The sequence below is a fragment of the Lepidothrix coronata genome, unplaced genomic scaffold (genome assembly GCF_001604755.1).
Source record: "Lepidothrix coronata isolate B3197 unplaced genomic scaffold, Lepidothrix_coronata-1.0 Scaffold129, whole genome shotgun sequence".
Taxonomy (NCBI): Eukaryota; Metazoa; Chordata; class Aves; order Passeriformes; family Pipridae; genus Lepidothrix; species Lepidothrix coronata.
Window position 1 is genome coordinate 2,391,404 of NW_016690309.1, and position 12,776 is coordinate 2,404,179.

The window sequence follows — 12,776 nt, forward strand, 5'->3', positions numbered from 1 at the left end:
TAATGGTAAAAACGTTTTACTTAAATATTTAAGTCATGCTACCCTTCAGAGGGTTTGAGAAGAACAATCTTTCTGGGAAAACCAGTTCAAAGAAATGGTTAAAAATCCAGTGAAACAAAATGGAACACCTACAGATGAGCTACCTGAATAATGAAACTCTGGAACTGAACACCTGGATGGCAATCATACATCCGACTAACTCAGTCTAGAGTGCCACCTGTTTTTCATTTGGAAAAGTAAGTAATTCCTCAGTTTTCCTTGAAAGGCATGGGGATGGTCCACTACACCAGCCCTGCTCCCCACCCACAGTGTGCTCAGGTCTCAGAGAATTCTGGTTATACTGAGGATGAAGCGAGTGTGAACTTCCAGGAGGAAAGGCACAGAAGGCGTGTGAGTGGTGTGTGCAAACACTGCAGGGGTTACTGATGGACCTCACAGAAATAAGCACACTGTTACCTTTTGCCTTCAATAATATAAATATATCTGTGTCATCTCATTAAATACTTCCTTAGATGTTTACTTGTAAGTTCTTAGCACGGTGAAAGCCAATCCCTTTTCCACAGTGGCTGTGAAACCTCCGTGGCTGGCAAATAAACGGAGCGATCTCCCAAGGCTCTGCCAGCACGAGAGAATTCAGTTTATTCCTCTTCACCTTTGGATTCCTTTAGCACCTCTTGCCACTTCCTCCCCACCTGTTCTTTGCACCTCAGGAAGGCATCTTCCAGGTGCTTCATGGAGCTGGCCAGGTCTGGGTTGGTGTGGATGGTTACGATGCCGTAGGTCATCCAGGCTGCACGAACTGCAAACCCAACAGACATCACTAAGCCAGGAATTTTCGCTTAAAAAAAAGCAGTGGCTGATTCAATAAACGAAAAAAGGATGTGAATTATTTATCAGTCAGGGAAGGCTTTGCTGCAAAATAAAGTGGAAACTGCCTGTAGTAATACTCAAGGTTAAGGAGGCTGGTCAGTATTACTTCTTTATAAATGTCTCAAAATGCTTCGTGACGGAAATACAGAGATGTAAATGATGAAATAATTTCACTAATACACACTTCACTTAAAAATTACAACAAAACAGGCAATCAAATAGGAAGGTTCAACAGACTGGTTTAAAATACATGAATATTTTATAAGGAGTCCTCTCTCCAGACCAGTTACAGCCAGGAGGCTCCTGTTAGGTGAGGAAGACTAAGATCAAAGAGACTGCAACAGCGAGAGAAAAGGTTTTAATAACAACTTAAACAATGAAATCTTGATCTTCAAATAATGAGTAACTTAAATAGCGAAATTGATTTTGAAATAATGAGTATATCTGATAAAGGTGAGCAAATAGTTTTAGCACTTAAGCCATACTTGCCCTTTTGTTTTACCCAGAAGTGACTGTAGTTTGCAATGGCACTCATGAATTGTTTACTTACAAAACGTTTAATTAACAGTTCTTGTTAGCAGCACACAGTTTCTGATGGAAATGTTGCAGAGCATGGGGAGCAATATGCAGTCCTCTCTGTACAAACAGGACTAAGGTTAAATTTGCAGAGGAGTCTTTATTGTAGCTGAGGAATTAAACCTGAGAGGTGCTATGTACCTATCCCAATGTTTTTCAGAATTAAGTCTCATTTTACATACTAAGTTTTAATACTTGTACATTAAACACCTTAGTAGTATTTCTGTTTTTAACTAAGCATCCATTACCTATTGATTTTTAATTCTGAGCCACCTGAAACTTTTATTTACATGCTTTTTCACAATTAAGAACATTAGGGCATTAGTTGATGGTGATTGTTTCCACTTACATTTCTACCACAGGGAAGTTTACAGAATAAATATAAATAATAAACCTTCAGTGTCTTCACTCTAGTAGACAAATCTGTATAATTCTTAATAAAGATCTGTACCTGTTATTTTTTCCATTTCCTCCAGAAGTGTTTCTAAGTCTTTGTTGCACTTCTCTATCATCTCTATTGATTTGTCACAGTTTTCTTCCTGAGCTTCTGCTTCAGCCATCTACAAGGAAACCAGGAATTTTGTACTTTATTTTACTCTAAAGTGAGTTATTTTCACAGCTGAAAGTAACATTGCACTAAATTAAAAAAAAAAAAAGCATATAGATTTTGAATTTACATGTGAATTCAGCAGGAATCTGACCTTGAAGTTACTGACCATCACCTGTATGCTGCATATTATTTCCATCCATTTTGAAATTAATTTAAGTAGAAAGAATTATACTCAAATATGCTGTTGTTTGTGCCAAATAAAGATTTTTGGTGTCAGTAATGACAAGGATCACTGTGTCAAACACTGCATTAGAAAACTTCCTCTGTCACCCCGTTACAGTTGTCTTCAAGCTTCTCTCCCAGATACTCTGGCCAGGGGCAATTCCTAATTTTCAGTGAGTTGTAAAATCCCCATTTCTAACCAGTGTTTCACCCTTGCAGGCTCCAGCCAGGTAAGTAAATACACTTCAGTTCTGTCACCGCCTTTAAGTGCTTACGATTTCCTGACCTTTAAGTTGTAGGGAGTGAAATTTCAGGACGTAAAAACGCTCGGGGCAAAAACAAACGTAGTTTTAGAGCCGACAACGCGACACAAAGCATTGGCTTTAATTTAATTCTCTGAAAACCACCGACGGATGGGATGGAACCGTGACGGAGGAGATGGAAGAGGTTCACTGCAGTAACTACATACATCACATAGCAGGCACAGTTTTTGTCAGAAACTCAGTGTGTGGGGTGTGTTTTCTGCTTTTTTATTGCCGCTAAAGGTGGAAGGGACGCAATGGACTGTTTGCAATGGCCCCACAGCGTTTTCAAGCGGTGCCAAACCTCACAGACGCTGGGGCGCTCGGGCGCCGCTTCACACAACCACTCCCACGGCGTAACTGCGCGCCGGCGAGCCCTGTACGCCAGAGAGCTTACAAACCACAACCCCCTGCCTTTACCGCACTCTCCAGGCACGCTTTGACCGCCCGGCGAGGCCGGGGACGAGCCCGGCCCACCCCGGTCACTGCCCCCCTCACGGGCCCGGGCGGAGCCGCGGCCTCCCCGCCTCACCCGGGGCGGGGACCGGAGCGGGCGGTGACGGGACACGAACAACCCACCCATCAGCCCGGCCCGTCCGGCGCTGTCGGCGGCCGCGCGCGCCTGATTCTGTGTTTCACGAGCACAGGGTGAGGAGGCGGGCGGCCCGCGGAGGGGAAGGGAGGGCGGTGCGGCGTTCCGCGGCTCCGTGCCCGGGCCGTGTCCCGGCTCCGTGCCCGGGCCGTGTCCCGGCTCCATGCCCGGACCGTGTCCCGGCTCCGTGTCGCGGCTCCGTGTGCCAGCTCGATGCCCCGCCAGCCCCCCTTGCAGCGCAGCCGGCTCCGAGCCGCGTCACGGCCCCTCAGCCGCCCCACATCGCCGCCGGCCCCGCGGCACGGCCGGGCAGCGAAGCCGCGGCGACCCTTGGTTGCGGTTTCAGGGGTTTTTCCTGAAAGCAACCGAGAAGTTGCGTCTTGTCCCTTTAAAGTTTGCAAGCTGTTCTCCTGCTTCTTCTCTCAGGGAGTCTTCACCTCCCCGCCTGCGTGATGGGGAGAGGCTTCAGAGCGGGGGCTGCAGTGGCAGCACAGGGAGCAGCAGTTTTAGGGTCTGTTTAGGTTAGATAATAATAAATACTTCACAGTGAGGGTGGTGAGGCACTGGAACAGATTGCCGCGAGGAGCTGTGGATGCCCTGTTGGAAATGACATAACTTTCCTAAGTATTTTCTTAAATGTTTAGCTAATGGTAGCGGGTGGCTGGGTTTCTTTTCCACAGGCTCCTGTTGGTGTGATCTTTAGAACAACCGAACCTTTTGAGTTTCTCTGGACTGGCTCTGATGAGCTTCAATACATAAAGCTTGAGGGAGTTGAGGGCTGGACATCTGGGATCTTAAATTTATGGTCCATGTTGGAGCAACCAGAAGATGCAGAGGGGATTGATTAACAAAGACATTACAGTCTGAGGAAGATAAAAGGACCAAAGAATGCAGACCAAATTAGCCAAGAAAGGATAGAATACTAATCAAATGAAGAGAACTGTGTAACTTAGAAACAATAAACATCAATTTCTTTGTTTGCTAAAGTGTATAAACACGTGAAAAGTCTTCAAAGGGACACACGTGGCTGGAATGATTCGCTGCATGTCTTTGGCCAGAATCAAGTAATGCCTGGCTCACTAACAGTTAAAAGGTAGTGTTGGAGAGTTTCGTTTCTTCCCGAGGATTTTTGGTAACATTATCTCCCTGCCAGCATGATGGAGAGAGACTTCGGGGCCTGCAGTGACAGGACAAGGACAGACAGCTTTACAGCAGAAGAGAGTTGGTTTAGATGAGATGTAAGCAAGAAGTGCTTTACAATGGGGATGGGGAGGCCCTGGCACAGGTTGCCCAGGGAAGTTGTGGCTGCCCCATCCCTGGAAGGGTTCAGGGTCAGGCCGGATGGAGCTCTGAGCAACCTGGGATAGTGGAAGTTGTCCCTGCCCACGGCAGAGGGGTTGGAGCTGGATGGTCTTTGAAGACCCCCTCCCAAACTGTTCTACGATTCTGTTATCTTTGCCTTTATAAAAAAAAAATATTGGAGAAGGTGTTTGCAGGACTAGGCAAAATCAAGTTAGAAATTTTCTGGAGAATGTGCAACAAGACTCAAAGTTTGAGAAGAGTTTGCTGATATTAGGAATTACCTTCCCTGAATTGTCCATGCCCCAAATCACGTCCCATTCCAGATCAATATCCAAACCTTAAATGGTTTGGGCTGTCTCTTGTTCTCCTTTTTCATCCACCAACGCAAACTCTGTCCTGTTTTTAAATTATTTGATATATTAGTATTCTCATCATGCAGCAAACTTGCTCATCTCTTGCAATCACCACTCAGTTCGCTGCCAACTGGTGACAACTCACCTTCAAAATAAACAAAATGAAGTATTTATTCCCCCAAGTTACATGAACGCTGTATAATTTATGAGCATTTTGTTGCTAAAGTTTTGCTGGGGTTCAAAATCAGTAGAGTAAAATCCTTGTTATGTTGTTATAGTCTTTTATTTCCCCAGACACTCTCACTGCCAGCTGTCTGAGGCACAGGTACTGGGTGTTTAGGTCATTAGAGGTCAGGTTTTGCCAGGAGGAGCTGTTGGGTTATCACTGAAAAACATGAACAGTGTGAAAATGTGGTGGTGAAGAGAAGCAACTTAAGAGGAAAATTTATATATTTAACAGAAAGAAAAAAGTGCCAAACCCCTGAATAGAGAGGAAGTGCTGGCAAACTACTGAGCCTTCACCTGGCTGATGAAAATTGATGCATAATCATTCAGTCATTTCAGTTTTATATGGAGAAGCTATTTTTTTCTTTATTTCTTTTCATATAATTCCTACCCCTTCCTAGGCTTTACTCCTTTGGAAATGTTAAATAACAACTGCAGGGATGAACTGAAAATCACACTAAATTGCCATTTTCAAGATAAAAAAAATTTAGACATTAAATAGGCTAATTAATTTTTCTCAATTAAGAAGACCTGCTATCTTGAGAGGCAAAGCTCATGAGGCAGAACAGAGACTTGGAATGATGATGGGAAGGTTTTTTTGTTTTCACTTTTAGATCATTCATTCTGATTCTTACCCCAGTCAGGCATTAATAGCTGGCTTGCAGAAACAAAAAGCTACTGAGCCTTTCAACCTCTTGTGATGTCCCACCTTTAAGGGAGCACCCAAGGTTTGTAAATGCCTGTGGTCAAAAGGAACGACAAAAGTCAGAGGGTCCACAAAAAACCTCACTAAATTTTATTAGTAAATTACACACTTGGCTTGGAAATTGGTATGTGAGTCCCTGACATACTATATAAGCACATGGCAGTGTGGTTTGGATGAAGGGGTAAGATAAAAAGGAAGAGAGAAAGAAAGAGATGAATTAAAGAGGAAGAGAGAGAGAGGAAGAGAGAGAGAGAAAGAGAGAGAGAGAAAGAAAGGAAGGAAAGAAAAGAAAGAAAAAGCAAGAAAGAGAAAAAGAAAAAAAGAAAAAGGAAAGAAAGAAAAAAGAAAAGAGAGAAAGAAAAGAAAGAAAGAAAGAAGAAGAAAGAAAGAAAGAAAGAAAGAAAAAGAGAAAGCTCCTTATCTTCTGGGATTCTACCCCTCTGTGGGCTTAGGTTGACCAAAAGATCAGTCCCAGTCCATCAGGTTTAAGCCACGGTTTTAAGTCTTACATTAGAGCGTGAAAGTAAGTCAGAGACCTCACAGCCTCTAAATTACTAAAGTGAAAGTGAACACCACAATGACATTTAACAAGGGGATCCTTTCACCTGAAGTTTGTTTTCTTTCTAGTTCAGCAGCAGTTACTTGGAGCATGCTTAGTTCTGGAAGCTGAACTGCAAAATTAGCACCCCTGTGCTAATTTTAATTAACTGTCCCTCACACAGGACAAAGACTGGATGGTTTGTGGTTGAATTGCTGCTTGGTCCCAGAACCCCGTCTGTGTGTGGATGGTTTCTAGGTGTGCTATAGCTGTCTTGGAGATAATGAGGATGGATATGTTAATAGAGCTGTCAGTCTACTGCCTTTCAGTGCATTTAATCATAATTGTCCAAGGAAAAAGCAGAGAGCAGGACAGAGGCAGATAAACAGGCAGTGTGTTCTTTGTGGATGCACAGGCAATACAAGCCACAGCAGGAAAAGTTTGTTTTTCACAGCACAGTAAATGACTTCTGTCACTTCACTGAACAAGGGGAGAGGCTTGTGGATGAGCGAGGAAGATTATATAATTCCGAGGCCTGAACTCTGCACTGTATAATCTTAAACTCATTAAAATCTCTTATCCAACCAGTCAGACTGGGAGCACAGCAGAGAGATCGATGGGGGGAATTAAAAGCAGCAGCGATTGCTGCTTTGCACATGCTTACCTGAATATTAACCCTTTGCCTTCCCACACTGTCTTCCACAGTGGGGAGGGGTAGAAACTGAAAGAAGGAGGAAGATTTTCATTTATTGTGTTTTTAAACAGGGATCTGGATAAGTTTTTCCAAGTGCCCCAGGGGAAGATGCCTGTGGAACGTATTTCAGTAAAGAACTCATTTAAATGAGGAACTGTCCTTTGTGTTTTAGCCACTTTTTGATGGAGAATAAGACAGATCCCCTGCTCCCTCATGGAGAAAATACTGCAGAGAGTCAATGCAAGTTAGTGCCAGAATGAGAGGAATGCTGAAACCAGAGTCTGAGCCTACACTGTGCAGCTGCAGTGATGTTTTGAACTCAAGAAGATTTTCAGTCTAGAAGGTGTCGTTCCTGGTTTCTCAGGGGATGGAAGTCCACATCACAGGACTGTTTCACTAATACTATTTTGCCCACTTCTGTAGACAGATCAAGCAGTGAAGAAACTACTCCTGGTTTTCACCATTTTGCACACGTGGGTAGTGAATGCCAGCTGGAGGAATAATGCCAGAGGGAAGTTTAGGATGTACTGGTGTACAAATATATTCATCTGCAGTCTCTCTTATGGATAAATTAGCTATTGTCTTTTGGTATCTAAAGCTATTGACTCTGCCACAACTCAGATTTTCCCACAACAACATATATATATATATGCAGCCCCAGTGTTAACAGGAGTAGATGAGTTTTGCTGAAGCAGTTGGCAGAGATCATATCAACTTCTACCTCTTCCCAAAGCCACCTGCATCCTGCTGTTGACTTTGACATGAACTTTGTCTCTCAACAGTTGTTTACTCTTTTAATACAACTGCCTGGAGTAGGCAAGCAAATAATCTTGTGTAGACTCATATAACCAGGACTCAGGGATCTGGAACTCCTCACACAGGATTCATCAGTGACAGGGGAGGGCAGGCCAAGAGCTGGGACGTGCAGAAGAAAGTCCCCAGCACTAAAATGCTGAGAAGATCACACCCCACGGCTGCTGAGGGCACCAGCACAGCACAACAGACCCCAAGGGCATCATGGCAGGAAAAAGTCAGAGGGCAAGTTCAGGAATATTGTCTGGTCTGGTCTGGGAGCTCAGGATGGTGTGAGGAAAGGGCAGGGCAGAGCTGACGGCAGGGCTGGAAAATGCTGGCAGAATCCCTGGCCAGCCTGAGCAGGAGGGGTACCAAGGGACAAGGCAGAATGTGAGAAAAGCCAGCGTTCCTGCTGCCTCTTGTAGCACGTTTTGATATTATTAACCTTTTTATCTCTTTCTTCACTTGCAGATTGTGTCACTGATGCTTTTTCAGCACGTAGAGTCTTAGGGGTTTTATGTGGATTTTCTGTTCCAAGAACCCAATTTTTCTGAATGTGAACCTGTGACTGGAAGCACCAATTTCTTTTTATTACCTTAAATAATAATGTAATAAACCTCTCCCTCTTCACCTGTGTTTGTCTGCCTTTCCAGTCACACTCCAAGCCGGTGCCTGAGGACTCTGCCTGTCTCTGTACCCGCTGCAGGAGCAGGCAGACCCGTTTGGCAAGTGTGACCCTGCCTGTCAGCTGTGTGTTGGACATCCCTGGGGAGACAGCTGAGAAGACCTTGGGAAGAAAAGAACTGAAGCTGGGCGGGTCTGGGGCAGAAAAATCAGTGAAGGAGGAACTTAGTCATAAGAATTACAACCACACCAAGGTAATCATCAGCTTTGTTAGGAGTGGCCTCAAACGAACTGGGAACCAGCAGCAGGAAAAGACTACTGCGGGGCAGGAGAAGTGGTGCAATCCAGGTGAGTGAGAGAAAACACTTCTGGAGGAGCAGTTAATGACTATTTATTTTTTAAAAAGGCTTTTAGTAACGTGAATGTGACCTGAATTAGAATATAGCTGTACTATGAAGTCTAGATGTCTGTGGATATATGTGTATACTATATATATGTGTGTATATCTGTATATATATGTGCTTGCTCCTTGTATTGAAGTTACTTATAAATTTCTGTTATCATGATGGTATTGGGGTTTGAGGAAAAAAATAAGAGAGGTGTGTCCTCTACACGCAGGTTGATTTGAACAAAATAGCTTATGGGCACTTTTTAAACGGGAAGAAATTAACAAAGTAATTAAGTTTCACATAAAATTAGTCTCAGTTCACTGAAACGGTGCAGGGTGATGCTATGCATGTGTGGATAAATATGTTCAGTGTTTGGTTGAGTAATACATGCCTAGGGCTGAATTCAGAACTAATTAGCATTTTACTTCCATCACTGCTGCTTGACTGTGAGGCAGTGAACTCTGATCCAAAGTGGTGCAGATATCTGTACATTTTCCTATGTTTACCTGTTTGCATGAGCAAAAATTAAATTATAAACAAAATCCATGTTAAATCCACCCAGAAACATCCAAAACTTGGGAAACTGTGAAGCTAAAGTTGTGTACACAGCTTCAGGTGGCTGTGAATTTATGAGAGCAGATTAATCTTCCATTTCTTAAGCCATCAAGCAGCAATGTGATGTTATGCAATATTTTTATCACACGGCAGGTTTTTTACAACAAGAGCTACGTGCATGCATGATCCTTCGGAAAAAACTCCTTTATTATTGTATTCTGTCACAGCTTTTGCTGTCACAGTTATTCAGAATATCTGTATTGAGTTTGTGTTAGGGTTTGGTACAGGCTTAGTACCAGCAGCTCCCAGCAAAATCAGAGTTCAGTCTGTAAGGAGACATTTTCAAATGTAATGTATGATTTTGACTTCACGAAAGGAAGTCATAGGTAAAGCTGTGCTGTTGGGAGTTTAGCCTCTAGGCTTTTCAATCCCAGACTCTAAGGGCTTCAGGTTAATGTATTCCTCAACTTTTTTTTTTTTTAATTATTATTATTTTAACTTATTTTGCAGATTACCTTTGAGCAATTACTTTTTGTGGTCTTAATTCAGGGGCAGTGTAATTAAGATACACGTTAATTTTTCAGAAACCATAATAGGCCGTGTCTGCATTAGGAAAAAATATTTTTGTCTTAATCACCATTCAGGTTCTGTACCATTTCTGTACTTAGAATTCCTTACAAGGCACAAATAAATTAATTTTTGTGGGATGATCTGAGTTTTTCTGCTGTACTGAAAAGGAGCCAAGTTGGCCCTAAGTAATCCACCTGCTCCAATAGCAGCATGGACCTCATTGTTTGCTGTTTTCTCCATGGTCTGGCTCTTCAGAAGTGGTCAGCCTAATTTTCTTTCACTCCCTTGCTGGGCTTCTTCAGTAGCAGCTGGCTTGGGTTTTATGTTCAAGTACTGCCTCTAATTTTGGACCAAGAGAAAACCTTTTGTCACTGTAGGTGATTTTTGAAACACTTTGTTTTCTTACAGGGTGTTACAGCTCCCAGCTGTTTCAAAAGGGAGTTATACAACTAAACCTTTGTAGTTGAGTGGTACAACCAGTACAGCCAGCCACATTTTTGTAATCCTTGGTCACAAGGACAGAGGTGACTCTGGTGTGTTATAATCTGGGCTGACTGGTCAGAATTTCCCGTTTTTTTCCCCATTTCCCCAACACGGTTGAAGGTGCTGCTTGGTAACCCCCAGGTGCCTTGCAGTGAGAGATGAGATGGCTCCATGGGCCAGGGAAACCTTGCAAAGGTCTCAGGATCTGCCAGGCTGTTGGAAACAGTCCCTCAGGTCTTCTGAAGGCCGAAGAGACAGAATATGTGGTCTAACAAATGCACAGCTTTTTGTATCAAGCTGTTGGTCTTGAAACCTGTCAGACTTGTTTTTTATTTGCTTTGGATGCTGCTTTTAGTAAAAGAGGGACATGGCAAGGGGAGAAACTTCTGTTTCACTCTGTTTGCTTCTCCATGGCGCTTTTCTTCTCCCTCTTCTCTCCCTTTCAGTGTCCACAGCTGCTGGGCTGTCCTGAACCCACACATGGTGGCTCCTGGAATTCCCTTTCAGCCAGGAGGACACTGCACTCGTGCAGAGCAGTTGCCTGAGCCTTGACTGGTGCCCATGTTCAAAGGTCAGGTAAAAGAGGAGGAAAATAAAATAAAATAATAAATGGTGACTGGAAAAAAGCTTGGGAGTAAGGTTCTGCCACTGCAAGAAATTAAGTAAAAAGCATCATGGTTAAAGGATTTATTTTGTGTTTTATCTGTCAGGCAATATGCTGGACTGAAGTGGGGAACTGCTCAGCTGTTCCTTAGTTATATTCCAGTTGGTCCTCACAATTAGTGCATGGAGAACAAGCGTAAGAATACTTTTATAATAAAGTGGTGTGCAGTTAATGTGGGATAAGAAGTCTGGAGAAATAACTGCATTAAGTCCATGTCAGCTCTAGCACATTTTAAATGAAGATCCAAATGAGTCTTGGCCTTTATTTTTGTCATATTAGATTAGCCAGCTGTTTCTTTGGACAGAGTAGCTAATCATTGCACAAGGATTTACACATTTGCACTGATGGTGGGAACTGCTGTTAGTTCACAGGTCAGACATGTTCAGTGGCAAAGCTGTCTTACTTACTGTGATTATGTACAGCTTATTTTCCTGAGCATGGCAGGAGCAAGCAGGAGGCAGTTTCTGCGTGTGCAGCATTCCAGCTGTCTGTTCCCCCATATTCCATGGACATGGAAGACTTGATATTTCTATTTCTTTTCAGTCTTCACCACAGTATTTGTCACTCAGGCTTCTTAAATCTTAGTCCTGGCACTTTAAATCGCATAAACTGAGCCTGATGAAAACTTTAAGGCCATAAAATGTGAGAGAAAATAGATTATTTTAGGGCAGATCACCTTCCTGATCCAGTGAATGCTTCTGCCAGTGCTAAGGGGACAGTTTACATGTGGGAATGAATACCAGGGGGCTCTATAAATCATAGTAAGGGTTATGCTGGCACACAGTGCCTGTGGATCTGTGTGGGAATGGTCTCACAGTGCAGCTTCAGATGAATTAGCCATTCACCACCACTAAAAGGGCAGGAAACCACCATGGCAAAAGAAACAGTGAATTTTTCCTGCTGGGTTAGTGGTTTGGATCAGTCTACCATGTTATCAGTTGCACAGCTGGGAGCAAAACAAGGAGTGAGAAGAAAGCAAAGGGAAGAGGTAATCCCTTCTTTTGGCATCGCTGAGCACTTAGTTCAGCTCAGCTGCATTCACCTTCAATGTTTGGGCTTCCTGAACTGGTGTAAGCAGCCCCCACCACTGGAAATGTTCAAACCCACATGTGCTGTGGCACTTGAGGACGTGGTTTCATGGTGAACATGGTGGTGGTGCTGGCTTGGCTGTTGGACTTGCTGATCTGAGAGGTCATTTCCAACCTTAATGATTCTGTGATGCTGTGAAGTCCAGGGAGTGGAATTCAGTGTAGGTAAAAGAGTACTAAAAAACCCCAGTGGAACCAGCTGGCTCTTACTTGCAATTGCACCAGTTCTCTAATGCAAAGTCTGAATTTGAACCTTTTGAGGTGTTTTTGTCCCCTTTATCCTGGCTTGGCGCTGACAAACTGTCTTCTTATAATAAAATAAGTAACTGAGCACTGTCGATGTGTTTCCTGCCATGTGTTAGTTCCACATAACTTTCATGTGTCCCCCACTGGTACACTGCAAAAGGTATTAAATGTATAATGGGAGTTCTGTGGATTTCTGAGCTACAATTGGATTTCTGAGTTACAATTCTTGTTGTGAGGATAGGAATGTAAGAACTGCAGTAATGTTACTGTTAGACCAGTAAGCTGCAGAAAAAGCCCAAGTGTGAGAATTCATTTAGTCTCAGCCTGAAAAGCAGCACTGAAAGGCACCTCAGAATTATCTTATTGAGAACAAGTTCTGTTCCTGCTTCCTGAGCTTTACAAAATGATGGGACACATGGAGTGGAAATGGGC

The 12,776-nt window shown here is 43.3% G+C and overlaps 2 protein-coding genes across 11 annotated transcripts in view; one reads left to right on the plus strand and one right to left on the minus strand.

The window, feature by feature from the left end:
- On the minus strand, window positions 1-3,130 carry SYCE3 (synaptonemal complex central element protein 3). Of its 6 annotated transcripts, none has more exons than XM_017826575.1 (3): window positions 3,053-3,130; window positions 1,898-2,006; window positions 1-799 (listed from the first exon to the last, which is right to left on the minus strand). In XM_017826575.1, exons 1-3 carry the CDS (start codon window positions 3,101-3,103, stop codon window positions 639-641), a joined length of 321 nt encoding a protein of 106 aa, XP_017682064.1. In that variant the 5' UTR covers window positions 3,104-3,130; the 3' UTR covers window positions 1-638. The 6 variants fall into 6 exon arrangements, with proteins under 6 accessions (XP_017682064.1, XP_017682065.1, XP_017682066.1 ...); XM_017826576.1 differs by lacking the exon at window positions 3,053-3,130 and adding an exon at window positions 2,825-3,046; XM_017826577.1 differs by lacking the exon at window positions 3,053-3,130 and adding an exon at window positions 2,941-3,045.
- The window catches only part of STYK1 (serine/threonine/tyrosine kinase 1), a 24,935-nt gene continuing 15,217 nt past the window's right edge, over window positions 3,059-12,776 (plus strand). For 3 of the 5 annotated variants that reach the window (XR_001876704.1, XR_001876703.1, XM_017826568.1), the window contains exons 1-2: window positions 3,059-3,168; window positions 8,379-8,697. The gene's annotated coding sequence lies outside the window, so the exon portion shown is untranslated. Of the gene's footprint in view, window positions 3,169-8,378; window positions 8,698-10,792; window positions 10,918-12,776 lie in introns of all 5 variants that reach the window. The other 2 variants (XM_017826569.1, XM_017826571.1) reach the window with 2 other exon arrangements.